The sequence below is a fragment of the Rhyacophila brunnea genome, unplaced genomic scaffold (genome assembly GCF_057557595.1).
Source record: "Rhyacophila brunnea isolate RB1 unplaced genomic scaffold, BYU_Rbru_1.0 scaffold_13, whole genome shotgun sequence".
Taxonomy (NCBI): domain Eukaryota; kingdom Metazoa; phylum Arthropoda; class Insecta; order Trichoptera; family Rhyacophilidae; genus Rhyacophila; species Rhyacophila brunnea.
The window spans coordinates 14,035,240-14,049,905 of record NW_028232785.1 but is presented as its reverse complement, the minus strand read 5'-3'; the positions used below and the strand labels follow the sequence as shown (position 1 = coordinate 14,049,905).

Sequence of the window (14,666 nt, the reverse complement as noted above, 5' to 3'; positions counted from 1 at the left end):
TGCTTTTTTTTGTTTTGGTGTACTTTTATCGGTTTCAATACCTTCTTCTGCATGTTAGTTTTTTCTTGCAATGGCTTTATTTTATTTTCTATTGGAACATTATTTTTCATTCGTTCTATAACATCATAACAATATGTAATCACTTCTGCTCCTTGGGCAACCATTTTTCTCTTATTCTTAATATGCGCCTTACTACTGATAGAATTCAACAAAAGTGTTTCAAACAAAGTTTTTTCTATATTTTCTGCAGGAAACTTTTGTAACAGTGGTATTTCTATTAAACTTTTGGTAACTTCTTTATTTGATAATTGAACAACTTTTACAATTTTTACAACCACAATGTGCAGATTTCCGTGTTTAAAAAATTATTTTCGTAATAGCTACCATCCCACTCGTCGACTTTAAAATGTCGTCTGGAGAATAATCTATGTAGTCACCTCAAAAAACATGGTATCGACACCATTTCTGATTATTTTTATAAATCGGTGACTTTGCTATCACCTTTCCATAGATGGCATCATCCAATTTGTTGTATATACTGAGATATCTTAGTAGCTACACTTACCCCAAAGTTACACTTACCCTTACTCACCTTACATAGAAACCCAACATTTGAAGTGGGGTTGTATAATATTTCGACAATGGTTTCAAAAATAGTGTAAATATACATATTTATTAATTTATTTCATTGTTGATGGTCTGCTAAACATTTTTTGATTTTTTTATGGTCTGCGGATGTAAAAAGGTTAAGAAACATTGCTCTATAGTACATGTACATAGAGATCATTTTAGATGGAAATTCGTACCTTTGTTTAAAGTGGCATGTATATTTGCCACACCTATAAGTATAAAGGGTTACAGTACAGTTATTCAATTATTTCGAACCGTCTACATAAAATTATTTACATTAGCAGATAAAGCAGCTCGATGTAGTAATGGCAGGCGTATTATTTCTACTGAATTAGTAGGTACTCTTGGGATATTTTTGGTATTTAAATAGGTATCATATTGAAAGTCAATACCAAAACTATTTCAGTTTGTTTTATTATTTGATCTACACGTAGCGGATTTTGCCACGTCCTCTTCGGCTTTTATTTGATTTCTTTCTTAAATAAAAGATGTTAGCCTATCGGTCAACCTATGACTGCCATACCCTATACCTATTCAAAGACATCGAAATTATATAATAATAGCGAGTACCTACCCGGTAATGCCACTCAAAAAAAGAAAGTGTTTGATGTTTTCATTCATGTAGTCTTTGTATTTTACCCAAATATCTTTTGGATTAGATAGGAAACAGGTTGTCAATATGACAGATGATCCACGGGAAGCAAGACTGGAAATCCCTTTTTAGTTTGCTTTAATCTTAGGATTTTTTTTCAGAAACCTTTGCGGGTTTGCGCACTACAACTCATTAAAGTTTCATCGCAATCAGATGAATGGAATAGGAATGCATACGGGACAAACCAAGAAACAAATATTTATTTAAATGTATGTTATATAGATAATTACACATAAGTTAATTTGCGAGATACAGGATTCGAAAGTGCGAACAACCAACTGTTTAGAAAGTCATTTTGTTTTCTGCGACTTGCATAGGACTGGGTCATACATAGGTAATTTTGCAAAATTGAAAAAAAAAATTGTATGGTCACGAAGATAAACAGGGACCAATAAAATAAAAATCCTCTTAGTTTGTGAGTATTTTTTTTATTTTATATAATTTCTCTTACCTATGAGATTATAATTAATGAAGTTGGAAAATACTGTAGAATTTCAATAATTTATGAATCCATTAATGGCGATTCCATTTTGCAATTAAAAGATTAATTTACCGAATTATTTTGTTGGTTACTAGGAATGATATAAGGTGAGTCCGTTAAAACATATTTTTTGTTTTTCTAATGGTTCAACAACTTATTCGTTTATCGATTTCTGCAAGTCAGAAGTTATTTGTGATTAATCGCCACTATGTTTTATTTTATGCCTGTGGAGATGACCAATTTGAAGATTTTTTTATTGCATACATCGCACTGGTGTGCTTTTTTGCCAGTATGTGTCATTGTATGTATTTTGAGAGAACCAAATTGCAAAAAAAAAAAGATTTGAAACATAGATCGCATTAATGTGGTTTTTCACCAGAATGTATCATTCTATGTCTTTTAAGACCACCAATTAGCAGAAATTTTTTGAAACAAACATCGCATTGGTGTGGTTCTTCACCAGTATGTGTCTTTTTATGTTTTTTAAGATCACCAATTCGAGAGAATTTTTTAATACACACATCGCACTGATGTGCTTTTTCACTAGTGTGTGTCATTTTATGCCTTTTGAGTTGAATAATTAGCAGAAAATTTTTAAAACACACATCGCATTGGTGTGGTTTTTCACCAGTATGTCTCATTTTATGAATTTTGAGAGAACTAAAATGCAAAAAAGATTTGAAACATAGATCGCATTGGTGTGATTTTTCGCCAGTATGTATCATTTTATGTATTTTGAGAGTACCAAATTGCAAAAAAGATTTGAAACACACATCGCATTGGTGTGGTTTTTCACCAGTATGTGTCATTTTATGTATTTTGAGAGAACCAAAATGCAAAAAAGATTTGAAACATAGATCGCATTGGTGTGATTTTTCGCCAGTATGTATCATTTTATGTATTTTGAGAGTACCAGATTGCAAAAAAGATTTCAAACATAGATCGCATTGATGTGGTTTTTCACCAGTATGTGTCCTTTTATGTTTTTTGAGATCACTAATTCGTAAGAATTTTTTAATACACACATCGCACTGGTGTGCTTTTTCACCAGTATGTGTCATTTTATGGCTTTTGAGTTGACAAAAAAGCAGAAATTTTTTGAAACACACATCGCATTGGTGTGGTTTTTCACCAGTACTTGTGTGCCTACCAAGCTGAGATATTTTATTTGATCGAATATTACAGTCATATTGTTTTAAACCAGTATGTGTCTTGAATAACTTATGAGACTTCATGCATGCAATGTAGTGACTGTTTAGATGATTTACAGATTCAAACACTCCATAACAATTATGGCAAATAAAGTTTCGTGGAAAATATGTAACTCTTCTCAACTTAATTCGAACCACCTTTGGCAAGTATAACTTTTGAACTTCTTGTTTGACATTCTGTTCATCTATAGTTATTTCTGAATGCTGTATCATCATACTTTTGGTTTTCTTGGTTGCATATGCTATTTTGTTGTTGACCAGGTTATTGTCAACCGCATCTTTTCTAACGATGTCAACTGGTTTGCTGCGACGTACTGTGAAACACTGCAAGGTAGAAATCTAAAACAGGAAGAGTATTGGAGTACGTATTCAATTCAATTAGGTATATTAAAATATATAAATTAAATTGTTTTCCCTAATATTATAGTCTAATAGCAGTGATAGATGATAGATGTTGCTTTGCTTAGATAGAACTTGCGAAGGGGTTCTATCAAACCGATGTGTGACACTGCGCTCACTTTTTGACATTAATTATTACTAGCTGAGCCAGCTGGCTCTCGCCAGTCTGTCTCGCTAGGTCTTGCAGACGGCTTGGCGGTATTATATATTAATATAATTGTGAAGTATGCATAAACGGCGCCATAGTTTTCCCTTTGGGATGGATTTTCATTTACGTCAGACATTTTGACATTTCGCTGATTTGTCAATTTTACGATTTGCATCTCGTCACTGCTAATACAAATTTGGAGTCATATGCGTAGTCTATTCTGGAGTCAGGCCTTCAAATATCACCTGACACCACTTCAGGCTGCTAGGCCTAGCAGAACAGCTGACAATCGCCGATTGCTACCAATGACATATTAATTTTAATACAATATATGTGTAGGTATGTGCATTTAAATATGATAAATAATTATACATCTCATTCATTCGAATATACAGCAATATTATGTGATTATGATAAAAAGCGACCCATTATATCCAAATATTAATCTCTTTCGGGTCCTATTTACATAATAGGAAAAGGTTAGCAGCATAAAAAACAAATTTTAACATGTGTTTTGTTTCATTGTCTATTAAAAAATAAATGTATGTAAAAGATAGAATAATATTTACAAATCAAATTTTGAATTCAAAATTAACCTTAGCCAATATAGTTTCCCGGTGCGGGACATTCATATTGAGACAAATGTTAATAAATAATAAAGCAATACATATTATATCTGAGAGGAATAGACCAATTCTGATAAGAATAGGAATTTACAAAACCTAAAAATGTGGAATCAGCTTAAAGAGGCCTTCGTCCAGCAGTGGATTGATACAGGTTGATGACGATAATGACGATAATGACGATATAAATGGGTAGGTATATAAAATCACAAATTTAAAAAAAAATATAGCAGTTTATATGACTAAGAAGAGTAGAATTAGGGATAACCTTCATCCAGCAGTGTATTGATCTTGGTTGATGACGATAATGACGATATTATGAATGGGTAAATATAATATCAGCAATTTTGATAAATATAGCAATTCATATGACCAACAGAAATACAAACAACGTAGAGAGACCTTCATCCACCAGTGGATCGATTCAGGCTCATGATGATAATGGCATTATAAATAGATATAATATAATATCACCGATTTTGATAAATACAGCAATTCAAATGACATAAAGGAGTAGAATCAGGCTAGGGAGGCCTTTATCCAGCAGTGGATTGGATCAGGTCGATGATGATAAGGACGATAGAAATAGGTATAATATCACAAATTCGTTAAACCGATAGTAGTAGAATCAGGTTGCGGAACCCTTCATCCAGCAGTGGATTGATGATGATGATGATGATGAAATTCATAACTGTCAAGAATACAATCAACGTAGAGAGGCCTTCATCCAGCAGTGGATTTATTGAGGCTCGTGATAATAATGGCAATATAAATATTATAGATAGATAGATAGTATAATATCACTGATTTTGATAAATATAATAATTCATGTGTAAGTAAGGAGTGGAAGAGTTCATCCAGCAGTGGATAGGTCCAAATTGATGATGATAAGGATGATAATAATAAGTAGATATTATACAATATCACAAATTTTGTTAACTATAACATTTAGTATTAATTTCTTTCATTGTTTGCAATGGCAACTTAATATGACTAATTATTGTAATCTATAGAAATTAGTAGCTTAGGTAACTATTCAACAGCCACAAAGAAGTATTTAAAAAAAAAACAAATTTGGAATACAATTACGTTATCTATGGAATGATTGCATACCATCATACCATATAATCAATAAAATTCTCCGTGATTATTAATTAATAGAAAACTCATCTTACAATAAAAATGTCTTGATTGAAATTGTTTATTTATGGGTACTAATAGAAATGTCACATTTTTTCGATTAGTCCTGCAAATTCCAAATTTGAATTCTGACACGTCAAATGAACTTGTTTATAGGCTGTTCAGAAAAGAAAACAAATGACAATCATTAGTCTATTAGTTTGACAGATAAATAACAGTGACGTGGTTTTAGATTATATATTCGTAGTAATTAGTAAGGGAAGATATATTTATTTCTAGTTAAAACTCAATAGCTGTAAGGCTATACCTCAGTTGAGGCATGGTCTATAAAGATCGTGGCTAGGCAATGCGCGAATTGTGCAAATGACGCGTGCTGAAAGAAATATAATTTGAGTTTTTATTCAAGATGCGTCCATTTAATGTTCTGTTTATTGTTCTATGAGTAATAATAAAAATATATTCGTTGACACGTTTTCTTTTTCAAGTAAATGGGTAACGTCTTTAGTCATCTTTACACGATTTAAGAATTAATTGGCCCGTCGCCATCACGAAGCAAAGTGACGTGTTTCTAGATCGACGTTCTCTCACTGAATGCGAGCGAGTCCAAAATTTCGTCGCACTTATAGTTGAAAATTATTTGCCGTTTCACTGAAGAACCTACTTAATTAGTTCGTTCATCAGGAAAATTAAATTTGTTACCGAACTACAGTCAATATTTTTAAAACATGGATGAGATTCATCTGAAAGATAAGTGGTTTCGACAGGATGGCGCTATTTTCCATATGGCAACTTCGACCGTCGACTTACTGAAAAAGGACGCATGAATATCTTCCAAGTTTGTGCGATTTGACAACCTTGAAATATTTCCTGTGTGGCTTCTTGAAGTCACTAGTATATGCTAATAAACCAGTAACAATTTCCATATTAAAAGCCAACCTTGTTCGCGTTATTCGTGATATACGGCCTGCAGTGCTCGAGAAAAAGTTGTCCAAATTGGACGCCCATAATTTTATTTGTATCGTTAAGAACAGCTGCGGTGACCATATACCCGTATATACTTTTAAATGATAATGCAACGTAGGTATCGATCTTTTCAATAAAAAAAAAATGATTAAATTAACTTGTCTTAGTTTTTTCAAATTAAAGTTCTTACAGGCTAACGTTTGTAATTGAACTTACCTTATCTAATGGCCTGTATTGTAGATCTGAACAGCCAGGTTGAGGATTTTCATTACTGATTTGGCGGATTGCGCTGTCAAGCAATTCTTCTTTGACGACGACTCCCTCAGCATCATTTTCAGATTTTATATTCATCAGACCGTTTTCACTGATCTGAAAATAGTAACAATATTAATATTGTTTCACAGTATCACAATTATGAAGCAACTCGTAATATCTAGCTATCGACGCATAAAGAATGAGCTTGGCGAGACAGTCAGTACTTTTTTCTGTAAATAGTTATTATCGCGATAGTATAATTTACACACTGCCAATAAATCATAGCACGTGTACAGGGTCTATAATCGCAAGCCCTCACCTGAAAACGTTATTACCACATAGCACAAATTTGGCATACTGAATAAAAACAATCAAAAACCGTCGTACAAAAACCCTTTTCTACAATACGTAGACCCGGTGACTATTGACCTACGTGTGAGCGTGGTACCTCGCCAAACCCGATGCCTCAAATGTCTTCGAAAGAAAGGTCCGCGCCTTCACCCTTCTCCAAGAAGATTGTATTACCACATTCGTCAATCTTTATAGATACTAATATAACTAGGTAGTTCCCGAAAAAATAAGACTACATACAATTCACAGATAGTGTTGGTTAGTTTTTAAAAATCAATATTGCCCTGCTTAAGCCAGACCATAATAGTTTTGGTATACTTTGGGCTATACCTACAAAAAAAATGTGCACACTTTTTCATTCACACGTACCTATTTGTTTTCGTTGGATTAATTAACATAATGATGGTTGTTTTTTTTTTAATTCGTTAATAACTACTCAACCAAACTTTTAGATAATATTATTCTATCTATAAAATATCCAAAGTTGTCTATGATTTAATTGTATTATTTTAAATATTTTACAGATAGACGAGTGTTTTTTGACTATAATCTATTATGGTTTGGTTTCTTCTTCTTCTTCTTCTTTCACCCTGTCACGTCCCAACATTGGGGCATAGGGCAAGCACAAGTTGGCGCCACTTCCCTCGGTCCATCGCCAACTCCTGTGCCTCCCGCCATGTCAGACCTGCAGCACGTAGGTCGCTTTTGTAGCATCGCTGCAGGGTGAGGGAGGGCCGGCCACGGCGACGGAACCCTTGAGGCTGTGCCACAAGGGTACGAAGTGCCGCACTCTTTGGCGGCATCCGGAATACATGTCCCAGCCACGTGAATCGTCTCTTCGTGATAACTTCAATCACCGAAGGCTGTTGTGTCTGCTCACGAACTCGGATATTTGTAACGCGGTCGTACCAATGTACCCCTAAGATTCTGCGGAGACATCGATTCTCAAAGCTCAAAAGCCGTGACTCTTGAAGCTTAGTAAGATGCCATGTCTCACAGCCATACAGGAGCACAGGTAGCACGCACGCGTTAAACAAACGACATTTGGTCCTCACAGAATACAGCCTTGACCTCCATGCGACTCCAAGTTGGTTGAACGCAGAGCCCGCCACACCCATGCGGATTCCAAGCTCACTAGAAATACCACCATCATCGGCAACCGTGGCACCCAAGTACTTGAATCTGGACACCAGCTCGACGGGCAGACCAGAAACCCGCAGAGGAGTGTCGGCGTCGATGCAAGCAGCACTGCACATGGATTTGGTCTTAGCGGCATTCAGATGAAGACCCACACGCATCGAGTTCGCGGCTAGCCTGTTCACGGTCACCTCCAACCTCTCGATCGTCGAGTCAAACACGACTGCGTCGTCTGCATACTCCAAGTCGCACAGTCTTTCTTCGCATAGATCGCTTGTGTCATCATGATGTAGGCGTATCCCACTGTCGGGGCAAACCGTCTTACGCATTATGAAATCCATCATGATGATAAAAAGAAAGGGCGCAAGTACACATCCTTGCTTGACTCCTGACGTGATTTCAAAAAGGTCAGAGGATGTTCCGGCTGCTCTCACGCGACACTCTGTATTGGTGTAGAGAGCACTTATCACGGCGACCAGTTTCCGTGGGACACCATATCCTAACAGAATTTGCCACAGAGATTCACGATGAGGACTGTCAAATGCCTTTTCATAGTCCACGAAGCAGCAGGCGACAGGTATATTCATCTCTTGGTACTGTTGCAGAAGGCTTCGGAGAGTTGAAATATGCTCTGAGCAGGACTTCCCCGGGACAAATCCACTCTGCTGCGCACGCAAAACGTCCAGCATGGGACTTCTAATCCTGTACAGGAGAATCTGCGCCAACACCTTCCCGGGAACGCTGAGGAGAGTGATTCCTCTGTAATTATTACAGTCTTGTGGGTTACCCTTTTTGTGCAGAGTAACAACGGTACCATCCCTCCAGGCTTTGGGGCACTGCTCCCTTTCCCACACCTCGTGCAGAAGGTCACACAAGGACGGCAATACAGCGCTCAGTCCGCAGAGCAGAAATTCTGCATGGGTGCCATCATCTCCAGGAGCTTTCCTGCGCTTCAGTCTTTTGACAGCCTCTTTAACTTCAGCAGTTGTCGGAGGATCTTCGCAGAATCCCGATGCAGTAGTGATTCCGAGGGCAGTGATCTCCGACGGAATATCGAAGGGATGCAATGGAGGTGGGCGATTCAGGACATCACTGAAATGTTGGCGCCATAACTCCTGGACCTTTGCAGGTTCGGTGACTATCACTCCGTCAGAGTTGCGTAATGCAGTGACCACTGGACGTTTCTTACCGCAAATTGCTCTGGTGATGCGGAAGAGAGCACTTGGATTATTCTTGCAGGCAGCAGATTCCGCATCCCGAATGAGGTCATCCAGGCGTCGGCGCTTATCGCGGCGGGCAGAACGCTTTACCACGCGGTCCATTGTCTGGTATTCCGCGCTGCGCTGTGGGTCGTATGTACCATTGTCTCGCAATTCTTTCAGGAGCTTCCTCTTCTCAATCATCTCCCATGTATGAGGTGACATCCAGTCCGGTCTGTGCGTATGCCGCTCTCCTAATGCAGTAGTTGCGGAGCTCATTATAGCATCCCGGAATAATATCCATTTTCCTTCTAAGGGATCCGAGTCGACGGAAGACGTGAGAGTTCTAGCATCATATAAGCGCTTCTGCAGCTCCAGCTCATAGGTTGCACGCACACGGGTACTTTTCAGTTTTTCCACATCGAGTCTGACCGTCCTTTTGGGTTTTGGGACTCGTTTGAGGTCTATACGGGATTTCCCGACCAAGAGTTCGTGGTCACTGTGGATGTCTGCACCTCTATATGTCCGCACGTCTAGCAGTTCATGCCGGTATTTCGCTTTGACCAAAATGTGGTCGATCTGGTTTCTTGTATTACCGTCTGGCGATGTCCATGTATATTTGTGGATGGTCTTATGAGGGAAAAGACTACCACCAATCACAAGACCATTCACTGAGGCAAAATCTACCAGACGGGAACCATTATCGTTCATTTGGCCAAGGCCATGTTTTCCCAGCACAAAGGGTCCACGCGAGGGGTCAGATCCTACTTTGGCATTAAGATCACCAAGGATAACTGCATGATCACAGCTGGGGATATTTCCAGCGGCTTCCGCCAAACTTTCGTAGAATGTATCCTTATCTGCATCGCTAGCAGCCTCTGTGGGAGCATAGCACTGCAGAAAAGTGATGGAGCCCGACTTGGTCTTGAAAGTAGCGCGGAGTAGACGTTCGGAGATAGGTTCCCAGCTGGTGAGGCACTTGCAAGCTTCCTTGGACATCAGCAATCCGACTCCACTACGTCGCAATGTGGCGTGTCCGGAGTACAATAGACGAAACCCACGAATAAACTTCTCGCCAATGCCAGTGAGTCGACACTCACTGATCCCGAGAACATCTAACTTGTATTGAGAAAGTATTTCTGTTAGATGCTCGGCCTTTCCAGGGACATTTAGAGTACGGATATTGTAGGTTCCAAAATAAAATCGTTTACCGAATTCAGGCGAGGTCGTCAAGATGGAAACGGGGGTCCGAGGCTTCCCTGTGCTTGGATTAATCTGTTGTTTTAGGGTGTGCAGGTGATCATCCCACAGCACCCGAGTTCACTGGTGGGGCTGCCACCTTAGGGCCCGTGAACATGCCCTGGTTTTCTGTAGGGGTTTTCCTTCCCGTAGCCAGAATGTACCAGTTTTTAGGCGCTGGTGATTCGCCTTGCACCCTCCTCTATCTGCTACAGCATGCTGCATTGCCTAGGGACCCCCACGGAGAGGTTAGAGGTAGGATTTGTTGGCAGAGCTATCATGGATAGTCGACATACTCAGCATTTCAAATGGAAGCACACCTGATCTGGCATCAAGGCATACCCCATTGAAATTTAAAAACTAGGCAGAAAATCAGGTACCTGCATCAATTTCAGTAGCGAAGGGTGGAGGTAGGTTGTTAAGATCCGCCATAAATAGTGCACATTAAACTTTGTTAGTCATGCGTAAATATTTGTTTTTATTGAACTAAGTCTACAATTCACAGATGGTGTTGGTTTGTTTTTAAAAATTAATTAAACCCTGCCTACCAAACCATAATAGTTTTTGACACATGTCGGTTAATTTTTTTAAAATTTATTAAGCTTTGCCTAAATCAAACTATTATAGATAAAAAATAATATTTTATCTATAAATATCAAAAGTTATGTATGATTTAATTGCATTATTTAGGTTTATCGATAGACGAGTATTTTTTGACTATTTATTATGGCTTGGCTTTCGCAGGGTTTAATAATTGAGTTTGAAAAACTAACAAACACCATCTGTAGATTGTAGTCATATTTCAATGAAACAAATACATAAGACAGACAAAGACTGTACCTCAGAGGCAGACGGATGCAACTCGGTTTATGGGGAAAATGAGTTTTTTAATAATCGTCATGCTAAAGGCTTTATCTATTAGTAACAGAGAGATGAAAGTCCTAGTCCAAGATATGCGTAGCATAAAAATGCAAATGCCATACCTACCTTAGAAGCAGAAGGATGCAAATCCAATAATCCACTAAGATAAAATTCTCTCAAACCGTCTGCAATATGTACTAGACGAGAACCAGCCAGGAGAACGAGCTTTAGAGGAGGATACAGCACTATGGACCATATTATCTAAGTCATCAGAGAAATCAGAGCGGTAACAGGAATACAAGCTGCCGCTATCCATGGGTTTTATAGACTATGAGAAAGCGTTCGATTCCATAAAGAAATTTTCAATACTCGATGCACTCAGAAATCAAGGAATCCCCGGGCGCTATATAAATATTTTCAATAATATATACAGTAGCGCAACAACATCTCAATAAACCATCGCGCATTTCCTATCAGCAAAAGAGTCCAACAAGGTGATACAATCTCACCTAAACTATTTACAGCTACATTTGAAGACTTATTTAGACAACTTGACTGGAATGACATGGGTCCCCATAAATGGAGAATACGTGAGTCATCTACGCTTTGCCGATAACAATAAATAGTAGTTTGCAAGACTCAGAGGGCTTCCAAAGCAGAATGCAGTAACTCGCTGGAGTAAGCAACAAAGTAGGCTTGAAAATAAATGTATTAAAGAATAAAGTCATGTTCAACTGCTTTGCGGGCCAAAAAAAGATCCTCATCAATGGCATTCAGCTCGAACAGGTGAAAAACTACATCTATCTGGCACAATAAGTTATATAGATGGATGTATATTTAATGAAATTGTTCGCAGAGTAAAGCTAGACTGAAGTGCTTTTGGCCGGCTGAATAATTTCTTCGAAAATGCTTAAAGTGCAAAGTGTTCAACCAGTGTGTACTTCCCGTAACCACATGCGTGTAAAACATTGAGCCGAAGTAAAAGAGAGATCCAGAAACTTAGAGTAGCACAACGTGGTATGGAAAGGTGCATGCTGGGCATAACGCAAAAGGACAAAAAAAGGAATGAGTGGATAAGGGAATAGACAAGGATTAATGATGTGATAGAGTTTGCTAAAAACCTCAAATGGAAATGGGCTGGAACATGGCTCGAAGAAAGGACAATCGTTGGACAAATTTAGTCACCCAGTGGTATCCAAGAGGTAAAAAACATCCGCAAGGTAGACCTAGAGGCCGCTGGATCGATGAAATGATAAAGTTCTGCGGAAAAACTTGGCAACGCAACGCACAGGAACGAGAGAAGTGGAATCAGCTTGGAGATTAGCGAGGCCTTCATCCAGCAGTTAATAGATTCAGGCTGGTGATGATGATGATGACATAATAAAAATTTAAAAAAAAATGTGTTTTGCTTTGTTATATTTATACCTATAAATTTTTATTTTGGCTAGGTAAATAAGATAGGTACAAATCCACATTAACAAAATATCTTTAGAGGCAGAAGCATGCAAATCCACACTACGTTTTTTATTTTATTTTTTTTAGATATAAAATTGTATTATATTTATTCCTTTCTTACATATTCCAGAAGTACTTTAATTGAATTAGAATAAAAAAAATAATGATCATTCTATGTATGTTTTCTTAGAAGTAATGAGTATTCGTTTAAAATAAAAATTGTTTTTTGGCTCTCCTGAACAATCGGGTATTTGGATTTGCATCCGTCTGCCTCTGAGGTACAGATTAGATTAATGTGCACGTCAATCCTTCGCAACTGATATAATATATACAAATATATTAAATTTGACTGCGGACAGAAAACATTATAATAGGTATACAAATGCACTGACAGACAAACTGTGAATATGTTTACTTTTTTTAGTTGAAGAAACAAAGCGTGGCATTGTGGTATTAAAAGTGTAAATTACTACGACGTTCAAAAATCAATAATATGATAGGACCTAATGATTCCAAGCGTTGAGTTTCAAACAATTGGTTCTGCGCCTTCATTTATACGGTTCAAACATTGTACAATTAGATTGCGAAAGGCTATTACGTCAATCTAGGTTTGATATGATAATACATACCACCAAAATTGCGGCATACGAATGCTCGACACGGATTTGCTTATTAGAATAAGAATCCGTTCGTACTTCAGGGCTGTGCGAACGTTTAATCGGTAAATAGATTTCACTGAACGACGTTCCGGGATCAATTTCAAAGTCTACAGGTTCACTTTTAATTTCCATGCTTACAATGGTTAAGTAAATTGGACGAACAGAGGCAGCGCAACAATTAATTGACATCGGCGAGTGACAGTTCAATAATTAATACAAACTAGCAGTGTTGCTATTTGTCATAATAGGGCCTTAGAAAAGTATTGATATCATAATATTTTGAACGATACTTTCCGTCCGATTCGATTAATACAGTGTTTCCCACGGTGGGGCATGACGCCTCAGAGGTGGGGCACCACGTTTCAGAGATGAGACACGTCGGCATTTCACATATAACCCTTTATAGGGCAAAGCATTTTTTTCTTCATTTCAAACCGATCTCTATCATTTTGCATCAGATATTTAATGTCTTAAGATAATTTCAATATAAAAATAAAAAATATCTATCAGAAATTTGGAAAAACTATTATTTATAATGGTTTTTTTATCAACCAGTGCCCATTAAGGTGTTTTTTTTTTGATTTTTTGATATATTTTTTTCAAATAAAACAAATAAATAATGGTTGTACATATTATTTATTTAATCATAAGAAAAGTTACAATTCATTTTTTATTTTTTACACCCATTTACGTAATACTTTTCAAAACGTAGTATGCAAAGCGGTACGTTACATTGCTTACAAAAATAAGATATACGTTTTGGCTCTCTAGCCATACTACAATAAGCACATTGACAGCTCTTTTTCCTAGATTTACTCATGAACTGAAACAAAAATAAAACATATTATCGTAACAGTACCTACCGACCTACAACATTACCATATTACGAAAGGACCGAGAAAAGTGGAGTCTGATGGGGAGGCCTTCATCCAGTAGTGGATAAACCCCAGCTGATGATGATGTTACTTCTACAGTCAAATATAATTCAATACAAACCCATGAAAGTTGCGATATTGATAGTAATTTAGTACTTTAGCATTCAATTGATGTCACAACTATCAAAAAAACACCATTTCTTCGCGGATATTTTGAAAACTTTTCCGATCCCAAATATTTTGAGTAAAACTAAAATATATTTATGATAGTATACTATATTCACAATAAAACATAACTATACACAGCTGCCTAAGCCGCTTTTTTATTTTTAAAATAATTCTAGAAGTCAGCCGTGAGAATTGCAAATTTGAGGTTATGTACTTCCCG

The 14,666-nt window shown here is 37.3% G+C and overlaps 1 protein-coding gene across 1 annotated transcript; it reads right to left on the bottom strand.

Moving 5' to 3' along the window:
* Positions 1-1,723: 1,723 nt before the first annotated feature.
* Positions 1,724-13,581, bottom strand: LOC147076575 (uncharacterized). The gene is made up of 3 exons (XM_085940340.1): positions 13,374-13,581; positions 6,464-6,616; positions 1,724-3,313 (listed from the first exon to the last, which is right to left on the bottom strand). Exons 1-3 carry the CDS (start codon positions 13,533-13,535, stop codon positions 2,123-2,125), a joined length of 1,506 nt encoding a protein of 501 aa, XP_085796466.1. The 5' UTR covers positions 13,536-13,581; the 3' UTR covers positions 1,724-2,122.
* Between the last annotated feature and the right edge of the window lie 1,085 nt (positions 13,582-14,666).